General features: G+C 49.6%; 1 protein-coding gene across 1 annotated transcript; it reads right to left on the bottom strand.

Moving 5' to 3' along the window:
• Window positions 1–1,617: 1,617 nt before the first annotated feature.
• Window positions 1,618–18,784, bottom strand: LOC132664968 (leucine-rich repeat-containing protein 74B). The gene is given in 10 exon segments (XM_078435315.2): window positions 1,618–3,524; window positions 3,526–3,623; window positions 5,850–5,945; window positions 7,976–8,054; window positions 8,817–8,932; window positions 9,919–10,028; window positions 15,332–15,538; window positions 16,467–16,599; window positions 17,033–17,175; window positions 18,556–18,784. Coding segments are annotated over 10 exon segments (1,251 nt in total). The 5' UTR covers window positions 18,770–18,784; the 3' UTR covers window positions 1,618–3,469.
• Window positions 18,785–19,559: the final 775 nt, after the last annotated feature.

Raw genomic sequence — 19,559 nt, forward strand, 5'->3', positions numbered from 1 at the left:
GCAGGGTAAAAGGAATTCTGGCATAACCCCAAACTTATCACCAGAATGCAACATCCTTTCTGGTGATTCCCTAGAGCATGTTGGAGCAGACCCTTAACTTATTACAGATGAGCGGGGACCTCTGCCCCTGCAGTGGAACACAACAGGGAGAGGAGCTGGAAGTTTTCTGTAGGCCTTGGGAACATTTGGATAGTATGATTCGGTCGGCCCTTAGAAAGACAGCTTTGGCAGCAGGGAGGAGGGAGATGGAAGGAGGTCAACGGAGAGCCAGGGAAACCAGGAGAAACCCTCCCTGCTTCTTCCCTCCAAGAGAGTGAATCCTTCTATCTTAGGTCACCTGCCATAACAGAACACCATGGACCGGGTAGCATAAGTAACAGAAGTTTATTTTCTGGCGGTTCTAAAGGCTAGAAGAGTAATGCAAGGTCAAGTTCTGGAAGGGTTGGTTTCTAGCGAGGGCTCTCTTCCTGATTGCAAAAGGCTCCCTTCTTGCTGTGTCTGCCTATAGGGGTGGGAGGAGGGGGCAAGCTCTCGGTGTCTCTTCTTATAAGGACACTAATCCTATCAGATCAGGGTCCCACCTTTATGACCTCATTTAACCTTAATTGCCTCCTATTTCCAAATATAGTCACATTGGGGGTTAGGGCTTCAACGTAGGAATTTGGCAGGGGGACCCAATTCAGTCTATAGCACCCTCCTCCACCCTCACGGCTCCAATCATTCCACATACGTAACTGAATTGCAGCCTGTATCACATTTTAAAGTACTATTTATTTTTTCTGGTTTTAAAAGTGACACATATTCAGAGTAGAAAGTGTAGGAAATGAAGAATAACATAAGGAAAATAAAAATCATCCCCAAACCCACAACTTATAGCTAAACACTATTAATATGTCAAGGTGTTCTTAGTTTCTTTTTCCCCTGTGTATATACTTATACATGGGTTTTACAAAATTGGATCCAACAATATGATTTTTTGTTTTAGTAACAACTTTCTTGAGATATAATCCACATACCATACAATTCACTCATTGTTTTAAAAATATGTTTTTTGTTTGTAAGTAATCTCTACACCCAATGTGGGGCTCAAACCCACAACCCTGAAATCAAATCACATGCTCTACCAACTGAGCCAGCCAGGTACCCCACAACTCACCCACTTAAAGTGGTGTACAATCCAGTGGTTTGCAGTATATTCACAGAGTTGTGCAACCATCACCACAATCCATTTGAAAAGTTAGAGAAGGTGACTTATTTAAGTTTATTTATTTATTTATTTATTTATTTAGAGAGAGCATGAGTGGTGGAGGGGTGGAGAGAGAGAGAGAGAGAGAGAGAGAATCACAAGCAGGCTTCACACTGTAAGCGGGGAGCCTGAAGCAGGGCTCAAACCCACAAACCGTGAGATCAGGACCTGAGCCAAAATCAAGAGTTGGATGCATAACCGAGTGAGCCACCCAGGCGCCCCATCACAATCCATTTTAGAACATTTTTATCATCTCCAAAAACACCCATGCTCTTTCGCTACCAACCTCCAGTCCCTCCCATCTCCCTAGCCCTAGGCAACTTCTTTTAAATTTTATTTTAGAGCGAGAGAGAGAGAGTGAGAGAGAGAGAGAGAGAGAGCGAGAGAGCAGGAGCAGAGCAAGTGAGTGAGAGAATCCCAAGAAGCCTCCATGCTCAGCATGGAGACACAGGACACAGGACTCAATCCCCTGGGATCACAATCAGCTGAAATCAAGAGTCAGATGTTCGACCCACTGAGCCACACAGGCGCCCCAGCCCTAGGCAACTTCTAATCTACTTTCTGTCTTGGTAGATTTACCTATTCTGGACATTTCCTATAAACGGAATCATACAATATGTGGTCTTTTGTGAATGGCTTCTTTCACAGCATCATGTTTTCAAGGTTCATTCATGTTGTAGCATGACACATTCCTCCTGTTACATGATACATGCCTGTGGTAGCATGATCCTTCACTCCTGTTTCTTGTAAACAGCTTTATTGAGATACAGTTCACATACTCTACAATTCATCTGTTTAAAATGTCCAATTACTTTTGGTATATTCACAGAGTTGTGCAGCCATTACCACAAGCAAGTTTAGAATGCTATCATCACCTCAAATTTCATTTCTTTTTACGGCCAAATAATATTCCATTGTATGGGCATACCATTTTTATTTTATTTTTTAATGTTTATTTTATTCATTTTGAGAGAAAGAAAGAGCAAGGGAGAGAGGGAGAGAGAGACTCCGAGGCAGGCTCTGCTCCACCAACGCACAGCACAGAGCCTGATGCAGGGCTCCATCCCAAGGTTCGTGAGCTCATGACCTAAGCCGAAATCAAAAGCCGGTTGCTCACCTGACTGAGCCACCCAGGTGCCCCTATACCATATTTTATTTACCCATTCATCAGTTGGTGGACATTTGTACTTCGTGGATATTATGAATAAAGCTGCTGTGAACACATGTTTTCATTTCTCTATGACACGAATTGCTGGGTCTGTGATAAACTACAGGTTCAACTTTTTAAGGAACTGCCAGACAAACCATGTGATTTTTTTTTCAATCCTGATTTTCTCACTTAACATTAACCATGTGCTTTTTCATAAACTGTTAACGTGTTCAATGTTTTTTGAACGCTTGGCTTTTAATGATTGCAGAGTTCCAATTCTTAGTTAATCAGTCCCCTGTTATTGGGCATCTAGATTATTTCCAATTTTCATATTATAAACAGCCTTTCAGTGAGCATTTTTGGGCATCAATATTTTTTTGTGAAACATTTAAAAATACTTATTTACTTTTGTGTGTGTGTGAGAGAGAGAGAGAGGGAGAGCACGAGTGAGGGAGGAGCAGAGAGGGAGGGAGACACAATCTGAAGCAGGCTCCAGGCTCTGAGCTTTTAGCACAGAGCCCGATGCGGGGCTCAAACGCATGAACCTACTGAGCCACTCAGGCACCCCTGGGCATCAATATTTTTATGCATCTCTGGTTATTTCTGAAGAGCAGATTAGTCAGACCATTGAATCAAAGGACATAGGCAGTTTTAAGGCTCTTGGTACATAAAACCTTCCAAAAACGTTGTGTCAGTTTGCGCTCTGGCAAGTTGAGTTTGGGAATGCCAGTCACACACCACCTTATATTTTCATGGTCTCTTGAAGTCACCAAGGCAGGAACTTTGGAGATCTTTGACCCCATACCCAGCTCAACATGTAGCACACAGCACAAGTTCATGTTACGGAAATTAGTGTGAGCAAAGGAAGGCCCACACTCTGCATTAACAGAGGCCATGGGATGGAGAGGAGGGTACGATTGTCTGAGTCATCATGAAGACAGGCTCCACAGGACTTACCACCCAGCTGACATGGGACTCACTGCAGACTCAAGTGGTAATAAAGCATCATGAGGCCAAGAACCCTCCATATTGAAGTTGAAGTGGCCAATGTGAGAGGAAGCCACATACCGCAGTCACTTAGGGACAGACGCCAGTAGGGACGGGGTGTAGACTGGAGGCAAGTCTTTTGTACTCCACTCTGTGGGCAGCAGTCTTTATATGGAGTGCTGGAAGAATTACCTTCACTGAGATAGCGAGGTCATCAAACTCTCTGTCCACTTGGATATCCTGAGGAGAAACCCATTACAAGGCAGTACATTACCACCTTCTGAGAACTTTGCTGGTTTTTGCTGGTACACACAAGGTTTTGGAGAAAATCCTTAGGGCAGCTTCTCTCCTATGGATGACAATGTCATCAGTCCCCAAACTATTAAAATAGGGAAGGGAAGGGGCTCCGGGGGGCTCCTTGGAGTCTGTGATTTCTTGACCTGCGGGTCGGTTGCATAGGTCTGTGCTGTTTGTGGAAATTCACACCCCAATCCATGTGCACTTTTCAGCATAAACGTTATTCCTCAAAAACAAATGTAAAGGCACGGGGAGTGAGGGGAAGGATACTAGCACCAATAGTGTCTTTCTCTACATAGGCCTTTTCTGTGGGGTCTGCTATCTCATCCCATCTTCACAATGACTCTGGGTGGGAGATTTTAGCCCCATTTCACAGAAAGACCAGGCTGAGCCCTGGGAATGGTTTTACATGAACTGTAAGGATTTAGAAGTATTTCCCTTACAGTTATTTATTTTTGAGAGACAGAGAGACAGAGCGCAAGCAGTGGATGGGCAGAGAGAGAAGGAGACATGGAATCCGAAGCAGGCTCCAGGCTCTGAGCTGTCAGCCCAGAGCCCGACGCGGGGCTCGAACTCACAAACTGTGAGATCATGACCTGAGCCGAAGTTGGACGCTCAACCAGCTGAGCATTTCGGGTGCCCCGAAGTATTTCCCTTAAAACTGAGAAGATCTAGGCTAGGGAGATTAGACTAATAACAGTTAAGGAATAGGAAAATGGAACATTGCATCTAGACAGGTGTTGCTCTCCAATTCAGAAGATCCCATGTTGATGGACTCAGGATTTGGTCCCAGGCCTGATTCCAAAGTCTGTGGTGTTTCTGTTATGCTAAAAGCTTCTGTTAATAACCATACATTATATTGAATAAGCATGTATTTTTGCAGAACAGTTTCATATAGAATTCCTTTTTTTTTTTTTTTTTTTTTTTTTTTTTTTTTAATGATGGAATCCAGTGCTGACAGGAATTCTCGCAGAGCAAGAGGAACATGGTCAAGGCATGCTACTCTCTGGCTTTGGAGCTGTAGAAACTCGGCAGGCAGAAGGAATCAATAAGCAGTAAGAAGAAGGAAGCATCAGTTGTCCCAAGCCTGAAGGATTGGAACTGTAAAAACGTTTCTGGAAAGACTTTGACACAAATCTGGTTTTAAATAAATGAGGGTTAGAATAAGCAGTGATTTGTGACTAGACTTCAGCTTAATAACTGGTGTTTGGGGATTCTCTCCTTAATGTTTAACTGCTTATATAATTTTCTCTATATATTTTTAAGTTTATTTATTTTGAGAGAGAGAGTGCGAGCGAGCAGGGGAGGGAAAGACAGAGGGAGAGAGAGAGAATCCCAAGCAGGCTCCCTCCTTTCAGTGCAGAGACCAACATGGGGCTTGATCTCATGAACCATGAGATCATGACCTGAACCAAAAGCAAGAGTCAGACACTTAACCAACTGAGCCGCCCAGGTGCCCTGAATTTTCTATATTTAAAAGGCACAATTGAGACGCCTCGGTGGCTCAGTTGGTTGAGCATTTGACTCTTGATTTCAGCTCAGGTCAGGATCTCAGGGTCGTGGGATTGAGCCCTGCATCAGGCTCCATGCTTAGCATGGAGCCTGCCTAAGATTCTCTCTCTGTCTCTGTCTCTCTGTCTCTCTCTCTCTCTCATTCTCTCTCTCTCTCTCTCTCTCTCTCTCTCTCTCTCATTCTCTCTCTCTCCCTTTGCCCCTCTCCCCTAAAAATAAAAAACAAAAAACAAAACCCACAACTGAATGAAAAGGAGTCTTAATCTCCCTCAAAGCCACATGAGTGAATCTTCCAGCACCAATATCCACCTGCAGGCAGAACAGGCCAGGGGGTGAGGTGGGTAAGTACTGAACCTTCAAATCCAAACATCAGTGAACAGCGAGCTAAGTGTCCTCTGAGGCAATTCTCTCTCAGCCAATGAAGAACCCAGGCATGAGCCAGAGATGAGACCGCAACGGTATCCCCCAGTCAGGAGTGGAAATAAAGCCACAGTGGCATTGTGACCCTCCATTGAGGCCTGGGGTGGAACTCAGACTTAGCCACACTAAGTATCTGAGCAGGACATGCTGTTTCTCTAATCCCTACTTTCTTCCTCTAAATGAGAACTCGTGGGGCTGTTGGAAGGATCACAGATGAGATTTATGAAAAGCTCTTACAGAGAAATCCAGCAGTTCCAGGGAGGACCCTGGATTATCCCGGACAGACTTTAGAACTCCAAAGCAGCCTTCACCTCGCATGGGATTCCTGGACATCTGAGAAACACACACACAATTGAGAAAAACTGAGCCCAGGGAAGCTGGAGGTGGAGCAAGTCCAAAGGGAGGGAAGGATTCTTCATCTCTGATGACAAGTGCCTCAGGACAGCCCCACTGTCTCAGCTCAGAATTTGTCTCCACTGACAAAACACCCTGGGTGAGGCGGTGAGGCTGGGGAAGAGGGGAAGGGAGTACGCACTGGCTGAGCGCCCACCATGTGCCCAAATCTGTGCCAGGTGCCAAAGATACGGACACACAAGGCACAGCTCTGCCTTTAAGGAATTCACCCATCACGGGGAGGAGAGGAAAAGGAAACATCATGAAAATGCAGTGTGATAAGTGCAATGAGAGTGTACATCAACTCTTCTGGGGAGGTGAAGTTTACGCACCCGCACTGAGCTTTACGGGTGAGGCGGGCAGAGCTGGGTATTTCAGCAAGAGCAGGAGGAGCAAAACAAAGGGGAGAAATTGCATCATGTGCAGAAAATTCAGAGCAGCTTGGGGTGAGCGAATGAACTTCAGCGGTGGAAGGCAGAGGGGCTGTGGCAGAGCCCAGAGCCCAATGTGCGGTGAATGACATACTACTAACCTTGGATTTATCCAGAGGGGAGCCGTTGACAGGTTTAAAGCAAGGAGGGGACGGGAGCATGTTTCTGCTTTAGAAAGATCAACTGACAGGGGCGCCTGGGTGGCGCAGTCGGTTGAGCGTCCGACTTCAGCCAGGTCACGATCTCGCGGTCCGTGAGTTCGAGCCCCGCGTCAGGCTCTGGGCTGATGGCTCGGAGCCTGGAGCCTGTTTCCGATTCTGTGTCTCCCTCTCTCTGCCCCTCCCCCGTTCATGCTCTGTCTCTCTCTGTCCCAAAAATAAATAAAAAACGTTGAAAAAAAAAATTAAAAAAAAAAAAAAAAAAAGAAAGATCAACTGGCAGGTGAGAAGGAAGGACCAGAGATGGGAAATTCACAGGTCAACGGAACTTGAGGGGAAGTGAGAAGGAAGAGCAGGCAGCCCCAGCACCCTGCAGGAAGTAAGATGAAGGTTGGAAGGCAAGGAAAAGAGAGGGAGGAGTGAGTACTGGGCGCCTACTTCTGACTCAGTGAGGAGCCCCCCTCCCCCACCACCAAGAGGCAGCCCTTAGAGAGAGAGGATGCCTTCGGGTTGTGCTTTATGCCCATGGGACATCCAGGGGATGGTCCGGCAGGTGGCTGTAAATGGGGATCCAGAGCTTAAGAGAGGTCTGGGCTGCAGGGGGGAGCGTGGATGGGAGTGCTTCGGGGGGCTCTTCTTCTTCTTCTTTTTTAATGTTTATGAGAGAGAGAGAGAGAGAGAGAGAGAGAGAGAGCGCACGCATGGGCAGGGGAGGCACAGAGAGAGGAGACAGAAGATCTAAAGTGTGCTCTGCACTGACAGTAGAGACTGATGCGGGGCTTGAACTCATGAACCATGAGATCATGACCTGAGCCAAAGTCTGATGCTTAACCGACTGAGCCACCCAGATGCCCACAGGGGGCTCTTCTGCCAGTTGATGGAGCTGAGAGCCAGGCAGGGCTGGATGCCACCCAGGACCTGTCCTCTGAGCACAGTGGCCCTCTTGGGCTTCACGTTCCATTGCACCCTCCCTTTTCCTACCCAACTGGCAATGCTGAAGAAAGGGAAACCCCATCTGTCACACAAGGCCTCAAGTAGGTCTGAGCATAGCCAACGGTACACCTGGGCTGACCCAGTGAGCTGAGAAGGAGCAAGGACAGTCGGGAGGTGGAGGTGACACTGCTGGGGGTTGGGGGGAGAAGGATGGACGAGGGAGGAGTCGGAAGAAGTGCCGGGGTCAGGTCAGAGATGGGTGAGGGAATGGCAAGGGAAAGAAGTGGTCATAGGAGGAAGCCAGGAGGTCCCCTCCCTCATCTGGGCTCTAGAAATTTCGTACCCTGCTGCCACTGGAGTGGGGAGATGAGGCAGGGGAGGGATGGATCTGTGTGGACACATACAGGCAGGTCTATGCTGGGGCCTGCCCCATCAGGCTAGCACTCACAACAAGAATCCTCAGTGTCTGGTTGACCCGGAGGCCCAGGCCCAGGCTCAGGGCTCCCACTGCAGAGATGCGGTTGTTGCTGCAACAGAAAGACATATGCATTTTGCTACCTTCCGAGCAGCTGTGTAGAGCCAGATGGTCCCAGGGTCCAAGCTGGTGTTGCTGGTGCATCCACCTGCTTGGGCTTCATGTTCCAGCCTCCACTGATGCCCCAGGGACCCTGGGAAGGTCAGTATGTAAAAGCTGGATAACAGCCCTGGTTCCCAGTGTTGAGGGAGATCACTCAGCAAGCACACCTGGAGCATCCCTCCCCTACTTTCCCCTCCTTTACCGCCCCCCCCCCCACGACCCTGGGATCATGACCTGAGCCAAAGTTGAGTTGGACACGCAAACAACTGAGCCACCCAGGCACCCCTCCTCCCCTTCTCAAGTGAAGATGTTTTACATATATGTTTTCACTAGCAGCCCCCACCTATCCGTCAGGAATTATGAGCTCCAAGGTACAAACAAGTGCTGAACTTGAGGGGCACCCGGCTGGCTCAGTCGATAGAGCCCGTGACTCTTGATCTTGAGGTCATGAGTTTGAACTCTTGTAGGGTGTAGAGATTACTTAAATAATTTTTTTTCAAACTTAAAAAAAAAAAAAAACCCAGTGCTAAACTTGAGTGAGAAGGAGGGAGCTGGGTGCTCTTGGATTGTGTCTCAAGCCCCATCGTGGGTAAACTGTGGTAGGCTTGGGTGTTGCTAAGGTGGTAAACAGCAACAGGATCATGGAGTCCCTGGTCCCTCAGGTGGCTATGGATCTGGAGACTGTGACACAGGGCCACCCTGTGTGCCTCACCTCATGTTGAGCTCTTCCAACACATTGTTGGTCTTAAGTGCCTCACCCACTGCAGATGCTCCAGGATCTCCAAAGCCATTGTATGAGATGTCCAGGACTCTCAGGAAGATGTTTGCCTAGAATGCAAAAGAGTGAAGCCAGGAGACCACCTGTGAAGTGGGGAAAGCCAGGGGTCACAGCCTCAGAGCCCGGGAGGCCCAGGGTGCAAAAAAGCACGGGCTGAGAGCAGAAGGTCAGAGGTTCCTGGTAAGAGTCTTGTGGCTTGGATGACGGTGACCGGGAGAACCAAATGACTGGAAGCACAGCACCAAGGGTGGTTGTGGGTGTGGATGATCCTCAGAGACTGAGAGGCCCACCGCTCAGCAGCAGACCCCAGGGACACAGTGGTCTGGTTCCATGACTGCTGGGGGCGGGGGGGGGGGGAGGCTCAAGGGTAGGTCCTCTGAGGCACAGAGCAGAATGACAGAGGGACTCTGGTGAAGGGCTTTTGGGGGGCTGTGATGGGGAGAAGAGCAGGAGCTTGTGGGTGCACTGGGAGGACAGAGCCTGACCCACCACCCTGTGGGCCAGGATCCCCAGGTCAGCCCCTGAGGAGGGGGGCAAGGCAGCTGCTGCTGTTCCCTGAGGAGGGCCCCACAAAGCTAGCCAGCACCAGGGGCATCCTGACAGGGGCTAGGAGCCATGCATTCCCGAGGCTTATGAACCACAACATCGAAGGAAGCAGGTGGGATGTTTAAGAGTATGTGCTGGGACGCAGGGTGCAGGGCTGTCATCTCAGGGAAGCATCTGCATGTGCCCATAGCAGGCATGTGTCACCAGACTGCACGATGTCCCCCACCAGCCATATGTCTGTAATAAATGGAGAAGGTGTGCAACATTGAACTGCAGACCCTTGAGTAAGTGACATGAGAGTGAGCACGGTATTTTGGAGTCACGAAATGGGGCTGGGACAATTAAAATCACCAAACAAAATATTCTTTAAGCTCTGCTTGAAGGATCCAAGGGTCATTTCTGAAGAGCTGCAAAGATAGGAAGCTGGCACCTGGGAGACTGTCCCCACAGGCCAGGCCAGAGGGCAGATGGGTGACAGAGGTGTTCATACCTCCAGTGCCCTGGCAAAGGCTACAGCTCCTGGTCCTCGAAGGTGATTCCAGTTTATATTAAGCTCGGTGAGTCCAGTATTTTCTGCCAGGGCTGGTCCAAGCATCTCCCCTTCGGAAACACCAAGACAGGCCTTATTCACTCTGTTCTTTCCCTCAAAAAATAATACTGATGACCGCTGTGTGCCAGGGTCTCCGCTTGGCACAACAGTCACCAAGTTGAACCCTATATGGGCCTGCTCTGTCCTAAAAGAATTCACATTTAATGGGGGAGAAGCAGTTGACCCTTGAATAGCACAGGGGTTAGGGGTGCCAACCCCTGTGCAGCCAAAAATCTGCATATAACTTTGACCGCCCCCCCAAACCTCAACTACTAACAGCCCACTGCTATTGGATTTTAGAAAGAAGACTTTATCGAGAATGTAAAGTGTTGATTAACACATATTTTGTATGTTATACCTATTATATGCTGTATTCTTACAATAAAGTAACCTGAAGAAAATATTATTATTATTTTTAAAAATTTGTTTAATGTTCATTTATTTTTGAGAGAGAGAGACAGAGCGTGAGCAGTGGAAGGACAGAGAGAGAGAGAGGGAGACACAGAATCAGAAGCAGGCTCCAGGCTCTGAGCTGGCAACACAGAGCCCAACGCGGGGCTTAAACTCACAAACTGAGAGATCATGACCTGAGCTGAAGTCAGACGCTTAACCGACTGAGCCACCCAGGCACCCCAATATTATTATTATTATTTTTAAATGTTTATTTATTTTTGAGAGACACAGAGAGAGAGCGGGGGAGGGGCAGAAAGAGAGGGAGACACAGATACTGAAGCAGGCTCCAGGCTCTGAACGGTCAGCACCGAGCCCCACATGGGGCTTGAGCTCGCAAACGGTGAGATCATGTGCCAAAGTCAGATGCTCAACCGACTGAGCCACCCAGGCGCCCCACCTGAAGAAAATATTAAGAAAATTATGTGGGGCACCTGGGTGGCTCAGTAGGTCGAACATCCAACTCTTGCTTTTGGCTCAGGTCATGATCTCATGGTTTGTGAGATCAAGCCCAGTGTCAGGCTCTGTGCTGACAGTATGGAGCCTGCTTGGGATTCTCTCTCTCCCCACTCTCTGCTCCTCCCCCGCTTATGCACGTGCTTGCTCGCTCTCTCTCTCTCTCAAAATAAATAAATAAAACTTAAAAAAAGAAGGAAAATCATAAGAGGAAATACACTTATAATACTAGACTGTATTTATTTAAAAAATTGTGTATAAGTGGACCCATGCAGTCAAACCCATGTTGTTCAAATGTAAATACAACTTAATGGGATGTGAGTTATTATAGACTACAAATGGGGATGTGTGGGAACAGCGTGGGGACTTACTCCCTTTTGAGGAGGGTCAGGAAAGTGAGGAAAAAGGAGATAATCTTGAAGACTGAGGGACTCACCAGGTGTGTGTGCATGCACAGTGGAGAACAGACATGGGAAAGAGCAAATGTGTAGAGGCATGTGGGAGCACAGAGCACCTGAGGAAATTCCCACAGGCCTGGTGGGTGGGGGGAAGCCAGTGAAATGAGGTAGCAATGATGGACCCTGGAAAGATACTGAGAGGCCATCAATGCTGGACCAAGACTTTTGGGCACAAACTGATTAGTAGGCAGGGAGGGCTTTAAGAAATGACAAGGCTGGGCTCCTTAGTGGCAGGTGTAGGGTATGGACTGGGGTAGGCAGGGGCAGGGTTACAACCCAGGAAACCAGTTGGAAGGCTTGTGCCATAGTCTGTAGGCAAAAGGTGATGAGGCTGGTGCAGCTGTGTGCAAAGGAGACGCTTGTGGTGGAGAAAGGAAAGAGGGAGCAGTGCAGGGTAAGAAACCCCAAGAGATTTTTAGCTTATAAAATGCAGAGAAGCCCCAGCCACCCATCATGCTCTCCACTCTGTCAGCATTCAGCCAGTCTGACCTGCTCCCATGCCTCTGGGCTGTCCCCCTGTGTAGAACTGTTGACCCCCTTCTTCACCTGGATAACAGCTCCTCGTCCTTCTAACCTGGGTTCATGACATCAGGAAGCCTTGCTTACCCAGCTGGGCTAGGCTGCCTCAGGCCCCAGGTCCACTATGCTTCTACCCTTCCAGGCTCTGATCTAATGACCTCTCTTTGCCTGGCCAGTCTTTCCCATCAGCCTAGGAGTCCCTCAAGGATCTGAATTTGACTCCTCTCCATGGTCTCAGCCCCTCCTCTTGCAGGTTTAGTGAGGCTAGTTTGAAGAAATGCACGGAAGAAAAACAGATGCACTAATTAAGCAGAACTAGCCTGCTTGGGGGGTGCCTGGCTGGCTCAGTCAGTAGAGCATGCAACTCTTGATCTAGGAGTTGTGAGTTCAAGCCCCACCTTAGGTGTAGAAGTTACTTAAACATGGGATATTTTTTAAGTTTATCTATTTATTTTGAGAGAGGGAGAGAGTGAGCAGGGGAGGGGCAGAAAGAGAGGGAAAGAGAGAATTTGAAGCAGGCTCCACACTCTCAGCTCAGAGCCCAACTCAGGGGTCAATCCCACAAACCGTGAGATCGTGACCTATGCCAAAATCAAGAGTCAGAAGCACAACCTACTGAACCAACCATGAGCCCCAAAAGTAAAATCTCGAAAAAAGAAAGAAAGAGAGAGGAGAGACAGAAAAGAAAAGAAAAGAAAAGAAAAGAAAAGAAAAGAAAGACAGAGACAGGAAGAAAGACAGGAAGAAAGAAAAAAGAAAGGCAGAAAGAAAGGCAGAAAGAAAGGCAGAAAGAAAGAGGGACACCTGGGTGGCTCAGTCCAGTAAGCATCCAACTTCGGCTCAGGTCATGATCTCACAGTTGGTGGGTTCAAGCCCCGCATCAGGTTCTGTGCTGACCGTGCAGAGCCTGGAGCCTGCTTCTGTGTCTCCCTCTCTCTCTCTGCCCCTCCCCTGCTTGCGCTCTGTCTGTCTCTCAAAAATAAATAAAAATGTTAAAAATTTTTAAAAGAAAGGAAGAAAGAAAGAAAGAAAGAAAGAAAGAAAGAAAGAAAAAGAAAGAAAGCCAGCCAGCCTACTCCAGTAGGACCCACTGGAGCAAGATGCTTTGGCACCTTGGAGAGCTCCCTGCAAGGCTGCTAGGACTCCCAGTGATGCCTTCCTGAGCTAGGACTCTGGATTCCACACTCGCACTGGGTCTGACACGGCGGGTTCTCAGATACAGACACTTCTAGGGCTGAGAAGAGAGTGGTGGTCCGCACTTTGTAGGGAAACCCTTCTTTCTGAACAACTAGAGGGTGAGGAGATTCTCCAACATGCATGATTGGCCTCTTGAAATTCCAATACTTGGTCTTCATGACCTCTGTAGCCAACTATGAGGCAGGGGCTACCTTCGCCATGGGTCAGATCGGGAGATTGAGACCTAAGCTCTTCACCCCTCAAGGGAGTTGAGATCCCCACAGATCCCCATTTAGGGAAACAAAATGGTCCTGCTGAGTTTGTCCTTTTCCAAGATGAAGACCTCCGTACTCCATATTTGTGCAGGCTTCACAGAGCTTTAGCTTCCGGCCCCTACTATCCTGGCTGTCTCTCTGGTGCTTACCTTTTCACTGTGAAGATCTGGGAGACATCTATACTTAGTTTTTTGGAAGTCTGAAATAAACTTCTCTCCCTGTTTTCAAGTTTTTGAAACTTGAAAAAAAAAACTTTCAAGTTTTTGAGAGAGAGAGAGAGAGAGAGAGAGTAGGGGAGGGGCAGAGAGAGAGGGAGACAGAAGATCTGAAGTGGGCTCTGTGCTGACAGCAGAGAGCCCAATGCAAGGCTTGAACTCACAAACCACGAGATCATGACCTGAGGTGAAGTCAGACACTTAACTGACTGATCCACCCAGGCAGCCCTGAACTTCTTTTTTTTTTTTTTTTTTTTTTTTTTAATTTTTTTTCAACGTTTTTTATTTATTTTTGGGACAGAGAGAGACAGAGCATGAACGGGGGAGGGGCAGAGAGAGAGGGAGACACAGAATCGGAAACAAGCTCCAGGATCCGAGCCATCAGCCCAGAGCCTGACGCGGGGCTCGAACTCACGGACCGCAAGATCGTGACCTGGCTGAAGTCGGACGCTCAACCGACTGCGCCACCCAGGCGCCCCCTGAACTTCTCTTTTAATTTCACAGACTTATCATGATAATTCTCTTAGAAGGGAGGCACCTGGGTGGCTTCGTCAGTTAAAGCGACTGACTTCAGCTCAGGTCATGATCTAACAGTTTGTGGATTCGAGCCCCATATTGGGCTCTGTGCTGACAGCTCAGAGCCTGGAGCCTGCTTCAGATCCTGTGTCTCCTCTCTGCCTCTCTCTCTGTCTCTCTGTCTCTCTCCCCACACACACCCCCTTGTGTTCTCTCTCTCTCTCTCTCAAAACAAGATAATTTTCTTAGAAGGTAAATGGCTCTCTGGCAGTTAAATTCTAAGGCTGATTCTCAAAGGCCAAGGCTGGTACCATTCCTACCCTAAGCAGCTTGAGACAGAAAAGTGATTCCAAAACTTTCTTGATCAGATAAATCTCCTGGGGTACCCATTAAAATGTGGATGCATGGGCATCCCCCCACCAAGATTCTGGTTCAGCAGGCTCAGGGCCCAGGAATTTGTATTCCTAACCCAGGGTCCTGAGTGATTCCTGTAACTGGCTGGAGTGCTTGAGGACAGACAGGTAGAAGTGCATGCTCCTGGCAAAGCTGATAGCCTGTGCAAAGGCCCCGGGACATGAGAGAAAGTGGTGAGATCAAGAAATCCCATCAAAGTGGATGTACCGTGAAGACGGTACTTGAAATAAAATCTTCATGCCTTTTGCCAAGATTTGTAGGCCTGAAGCTCTCCACTGCCTCTTCAACTCACAGCTTGGCCCCTCTCTCCTGGCTCACTAGCCCAGTCACACCGGTGTCTATCAGTCTGGGAAATAAGCCTGCATGTTTACTGTTCCTCTGCTTTAAATGCTCTCTCTCTCTGGCCTTGCTATTGCTGATTCCTTCCCACCCTGCGCATTTCAGCTTAAATGTCATCTCACAGAGCCCTCCCCAACCACCTGTCTATAGCATTCTTCTCTAAAATCATTCCTTTTGTTTATTTTGTGGCACCAATAATTGTAGAGAATTATCTAGTTAACGTGTGTTCCTTGAGGCCAGGGACTTTGTTTTGTTCACAACTGGGTCCCTAGTGGCTAAATTAGCACCCAGCACATGCAGCAGCAGCAGGCCATGACTTCCGTGGAATGGATTAAGGGTTCTGTGTGGAAGGACAGGGAGAGGGGTAGGCTAAAGTGGAACATGGGAAATGGGAGCCAGAGTATGAATGTTCAGAATGGTCCTGCCAACCTTCACCCACCCCTGCCCCAGGAAGATGGGCTCAAGTGCCCCCATGGTGACCCTGGTCAGATGTTACCTGCTTGGTCATTCAGCTGGTTATAGCTCAAGTCCAGGGATTTCAGGCCTGTGTGGGCCAGCAGGAGTTCAGCAAGGTACGGGGCTGCCTGCTCGTCTAGGCCATTTCCTGCCAGCTGTATCTTCTGCATGGTTGGGTTCACCATGAGGGCAGCACAGACAGCCTGGGCTCCCACTGCTCCCAGCTGGTTCTCCGACAGGTCCACATCTAGGGGTCAGCACCACTTCTCAATCAGTGGGATCCAAAGCCCGGCACCACCCTCTTCCGCCTTCCTCTATCCCCCAAACCTCCAGACCTGAGGCGGCAGAAGGGGCTTTGCAGCTGGACCATCCTGGGTCGCATGGTGACTCTGCCACTCACCAGCTGCATCTCCCCAGGCCCCCAGGCAGCTTCTCTGATGCCCACACCCACCCCACGCGTCCACAAGCTTCTTTGTCAAGGGGTTAAAACCGCCTACTTCATGGTGCTGTGCAGGATGCCTGCGATGGAGATCCAGTCACCCTGTTGATGATTCATGCCTGGCAGTGATATAATACACCCACAGAAGTCTTCACTGATGCATTTCTGGGAACTGGCAATGACGGCCCAGGTGGCCATGCTTGGAGCATGTCACATATGCAGTTTCATTTAATACTCAGTACAACTCCAAGGGCTAAGTAGTATTGTTGGGGCCATTTCACAGATTGAAAAGTAAGGCTCAGCAAGGGTGAATGGCTTGCCCAGGGTCATCCCTGGTAGAAGGTGGCTCATCGGTGGTAGAGGTGGCGTTTGCATCCAGCCCCACTTCATTCCCACCCAGCCCTCCACCCTCTCACACTGTCCACCCCTTGGCTCTCTGTTGGAGGACCCTTTCACCCTGCATTTAGGCAATGGGAGGCCACCATATGGAGGGGGAGGTGCTGGCCAGCCAAGGAGGGGAGTGGGGAGTAGGCAATCAGGAGAGGAGTAGCATCCAGCATTGGGGGCACCACAGAGATTCGAACTCCACCCCCATCAGCCCCACCCTGTGTTAAGACCCCTGCACCAGCAACACCAACAGGCCCCAAGTGAGAAGGCCCAGCTATGGGGGGGAGCCCACACTCCTCAGGAAAGGGAGGACTCAAATGTGCCCACCAGCCCCAAACTCAGCACTTACCACAAATGCTGCTGCTTTTGCTTAGGGCACCTGCCAGGGCCTCTGCACCGGCCCCACAGAGCCCATTGTCTCGAAGGTCCAGCCGCTTGACATAGGGATTGGAGTTCAGTGCGAAAGCCAGAGCCCGGGCACCCTTGGACAAAGAGGGGCCTGAGGGGCCTGGTCTTTCCTAGGGGTGAAGGCCTCAGACACAGCTAGCCACTACCCTGGCTTGTTTCCGGGGCTCAGCCCACCTGGTGCCCTCCAACTGGAAGGCTCTCTCTTTCCCACATGCCCAGGGGACACCTGCTTCTCTTTTAGGCTTCACCCAGATCTCACTTCCTGGAGCCTTCCCTGACTGCCCCCCCCCAGCAGGTTAGAGGTCCCCTGCAGGCCCCTCAACCCTTACACTGAATTCTGTCATAGCCTTGATCCTACCTGTCACCCAGATACAGGGGATGGGACGTGCCTGGCACATAGCAAAGTTGGGGAGTGTGCAGTATGGGTTCAAGAAGGGGCCACTCCATGGCTGCTGCCTCTGAGGTCCTTTTACTCCAAGCCTGGCCCCGGGGTTTCCCCAAGGTTACCTGGGGCCCCAGGCCACGGTGCCGCAGGTTCAGCTCTGGGGCGCTCCCTTGGCGCAGAAAGCAGGAGGCGGGCACAACTCTATGGGCCTGGCAAGACCTCAGGTAGAGGGTGTCCTTGACCAGTTCTCCAGGCCCATGGATGCCTGATAGGAGACAGGGAGATGATGAATGTAGATCCCTCTCTACACACAGTAGCCTCCTCCCCCCGCCCTCTGTCACCATCCGGTCTGTGTTTCCCTCTAGAAGCATTTCTTCCTCTGCTAGTAGAGACTGAGGCTCAGAGAAAGCAAATCCTTTCCCTAAAGTCACGCAGAAAGTAATAGCTAATCTGAGTAGAGCCAGGATCAGGACCCTGCCTGTCTGATGCCAAAGTGCATGCTATGTGTTTTCCACTGGGTTGCAGAACACGTATGTTTTGTGAACATTTTATGGGGGAAGAAACTGAAACAATTCTGTTTTATACATTCATTAGCTTAGTTGTTCCTGGGGGTTGGGAAAACCCAGCCCTGATCCCATTTCTGGGTAGGACACCCCCTCTTACACTGTTTGGTGGAGTTTTTACATTTTAACATCACTTTGGGGGTGTTTTCTTTCTTTCTTTCTTTCTTTCTTTCTTTCTTTCTTTCTTTCTTTCTTTCTTTCAAAGTTCATTTATTTATTTTTAAGAGAGAGAGAGAGAGAGAGCAGCAGAGAGGCAAAGAGAGAGGGAAAGAGAGAATCCCAAGCAGGCTCTACCCTGTCAGCTCAGAGCGTGACTTGGGGCTCAATCCCACAAACTGTGAGGTCATGAGCTGAGCCGAAATCAAGAGTCCGAAGCTTAATAACCAACGGAGCCAGTCAGGCACCCCTCTTTTTTTTTTTTTTTTTTTTTTAAGATTTTCTTTTTAAGTAATTTCTACACCCAAGATGGGACTCGAACTCACAACCCTAAGATCAAGAGTCCCCCACTCCACCTACTGAGCCAGCCAGGTGCCCCTGGAGGTGTTTTCTTTTTTTTTTTTCTTCCTTCTTTCCTTTCCTTTCCTTTCTTTCTTAAGCTTATTTCTTTCTTTTGAGATCTTTCTTTCTTTCTTTCTTTCTGAAGTTTATTTATTTATTTTGAGAGAGACAGAGACAGTGTGAGTGGGGGAGGAGTAGAGAGAGAGGGAGAGAGTGAGAGAGAATCCCAAGCAGGCTCCACACTGTCAGCACAGCGCGTGATGCGGGCCTCAAGCTCAAACTCATGAAACCATGAGATCGGGACCTGAGCGGAAATCAAGAGTGGGACACTTAACTGACTTCGCCACCCAAGCGCCCCTGGAGGCGTTTTCTAAAGATGGAACTCCTGATGCCGCCAGGAGCATTGTGGGGAGGGCACAGGACTGGAGAGACCACAGGCTGTCCTGAAGGTGTCGCACGGAGGGGTGCGCTCCCTGCTGGACAGGGGTCCCCTGCCTACTTGGCCCCAGCCTGCCCTCTGCAACCCTGCGGGATAAGCTCCCAGTTGAGGAGAAAGGCCTGCCCCCATCCCTGCCCGGGAGCACCTTCCGTCTCCTGGTCGGAGTCTGAATCAACTTCCGAACGCTCCTCGGCCTCCGGGGCTCCTGCAACATGCCCAGCGGCCGCTGTCGCCGTCGCCGCCGCCGCCTCCTCCTCCTCCTCCTCCTCCTCCTCCTCCTCCTCCTCCTCCTCCTCCTCCTCCTCCTCGCCTTCATTCTCCCCAGGCCTCTTGTAGGGACCCCTCATAGTTACGCCCATTTCTCAGTGGCAGCAATGAGGCGGAGACTGCACCGCACAGCAACTCGAGCCCTTCCCCGGGGATGTGGGCGGACCCTCCGGCTGCGCCGACCAATTGGATATGCCGTGCAGCGAACAGGCGTCCGCTGCAGCCAATAGGAACGCTCCCCTCCCGGCAGCCGTCGTCTGGGCAACCCAGGTGTTGTGAGTTGCTATAGAAACCGTCGCTGGCCTGGGTAGACCTTTAGCCTGCTGACAAGCTGAGCGGATGAGAGAGTGCTCCACGGTTTCAGCATCGGTCCCCCTTCCCCGCCTTCCACGGACTGGGGAACGTGGCTGACTCCAGAGTCTGTGCCTTAGTCCCTGCGCTCTGCGGGCGCACGGCACGAGAAAGCCTGGGGAGCCTTGCAAAGCCCCATCACCCTCCTCTCTGGAGCCAGAGTCACGCTCTCACCGTATGGCTGCCAGTTCTCTCTCATGCTCTAGCGTCTCATATGCTATTTCCTCCACCAGGAACATTCCTCTCCAAGTTTCCTTGTTGAACTTCAGAATCTGCAAGCGTCACTTCAGAGATCACTTTTTCCTGAAGTTTTTCTTCCTTTCTTTTTTTCTTTTATTAATTGTTTTGACGTTTACTTATTTTGGAGAGACAGAGAGAGACAGCGTGAGCAGGGGAGGGGCAGAGAAAGAGGGAGACACAGAATCTGAAGCAGGTTCCAGGCTCTGAGCTGTCAGCACAGAGCCCGACGCGGGGCTTGAACTCACAAACCACAAGATCATGACCTGAGCCCAAGCCGGACGCTTAACCGAC

This window comes from Panthera onca, chromosome D3 (genome assembly GCF_046562875.1).
Source record: "Panthera onca isolate mPanOnc1 chromosome D3, mPanOnc1 haplotype 2, whole genome shotgun sequence".
In the NCBI taxonomy this organism is placed as follows: domain Eukaryota; kingdom Metazoa; phylum Chordata; class Mammalia; order Carnivora; family Felidae; genus Panthera; species Panthera onca.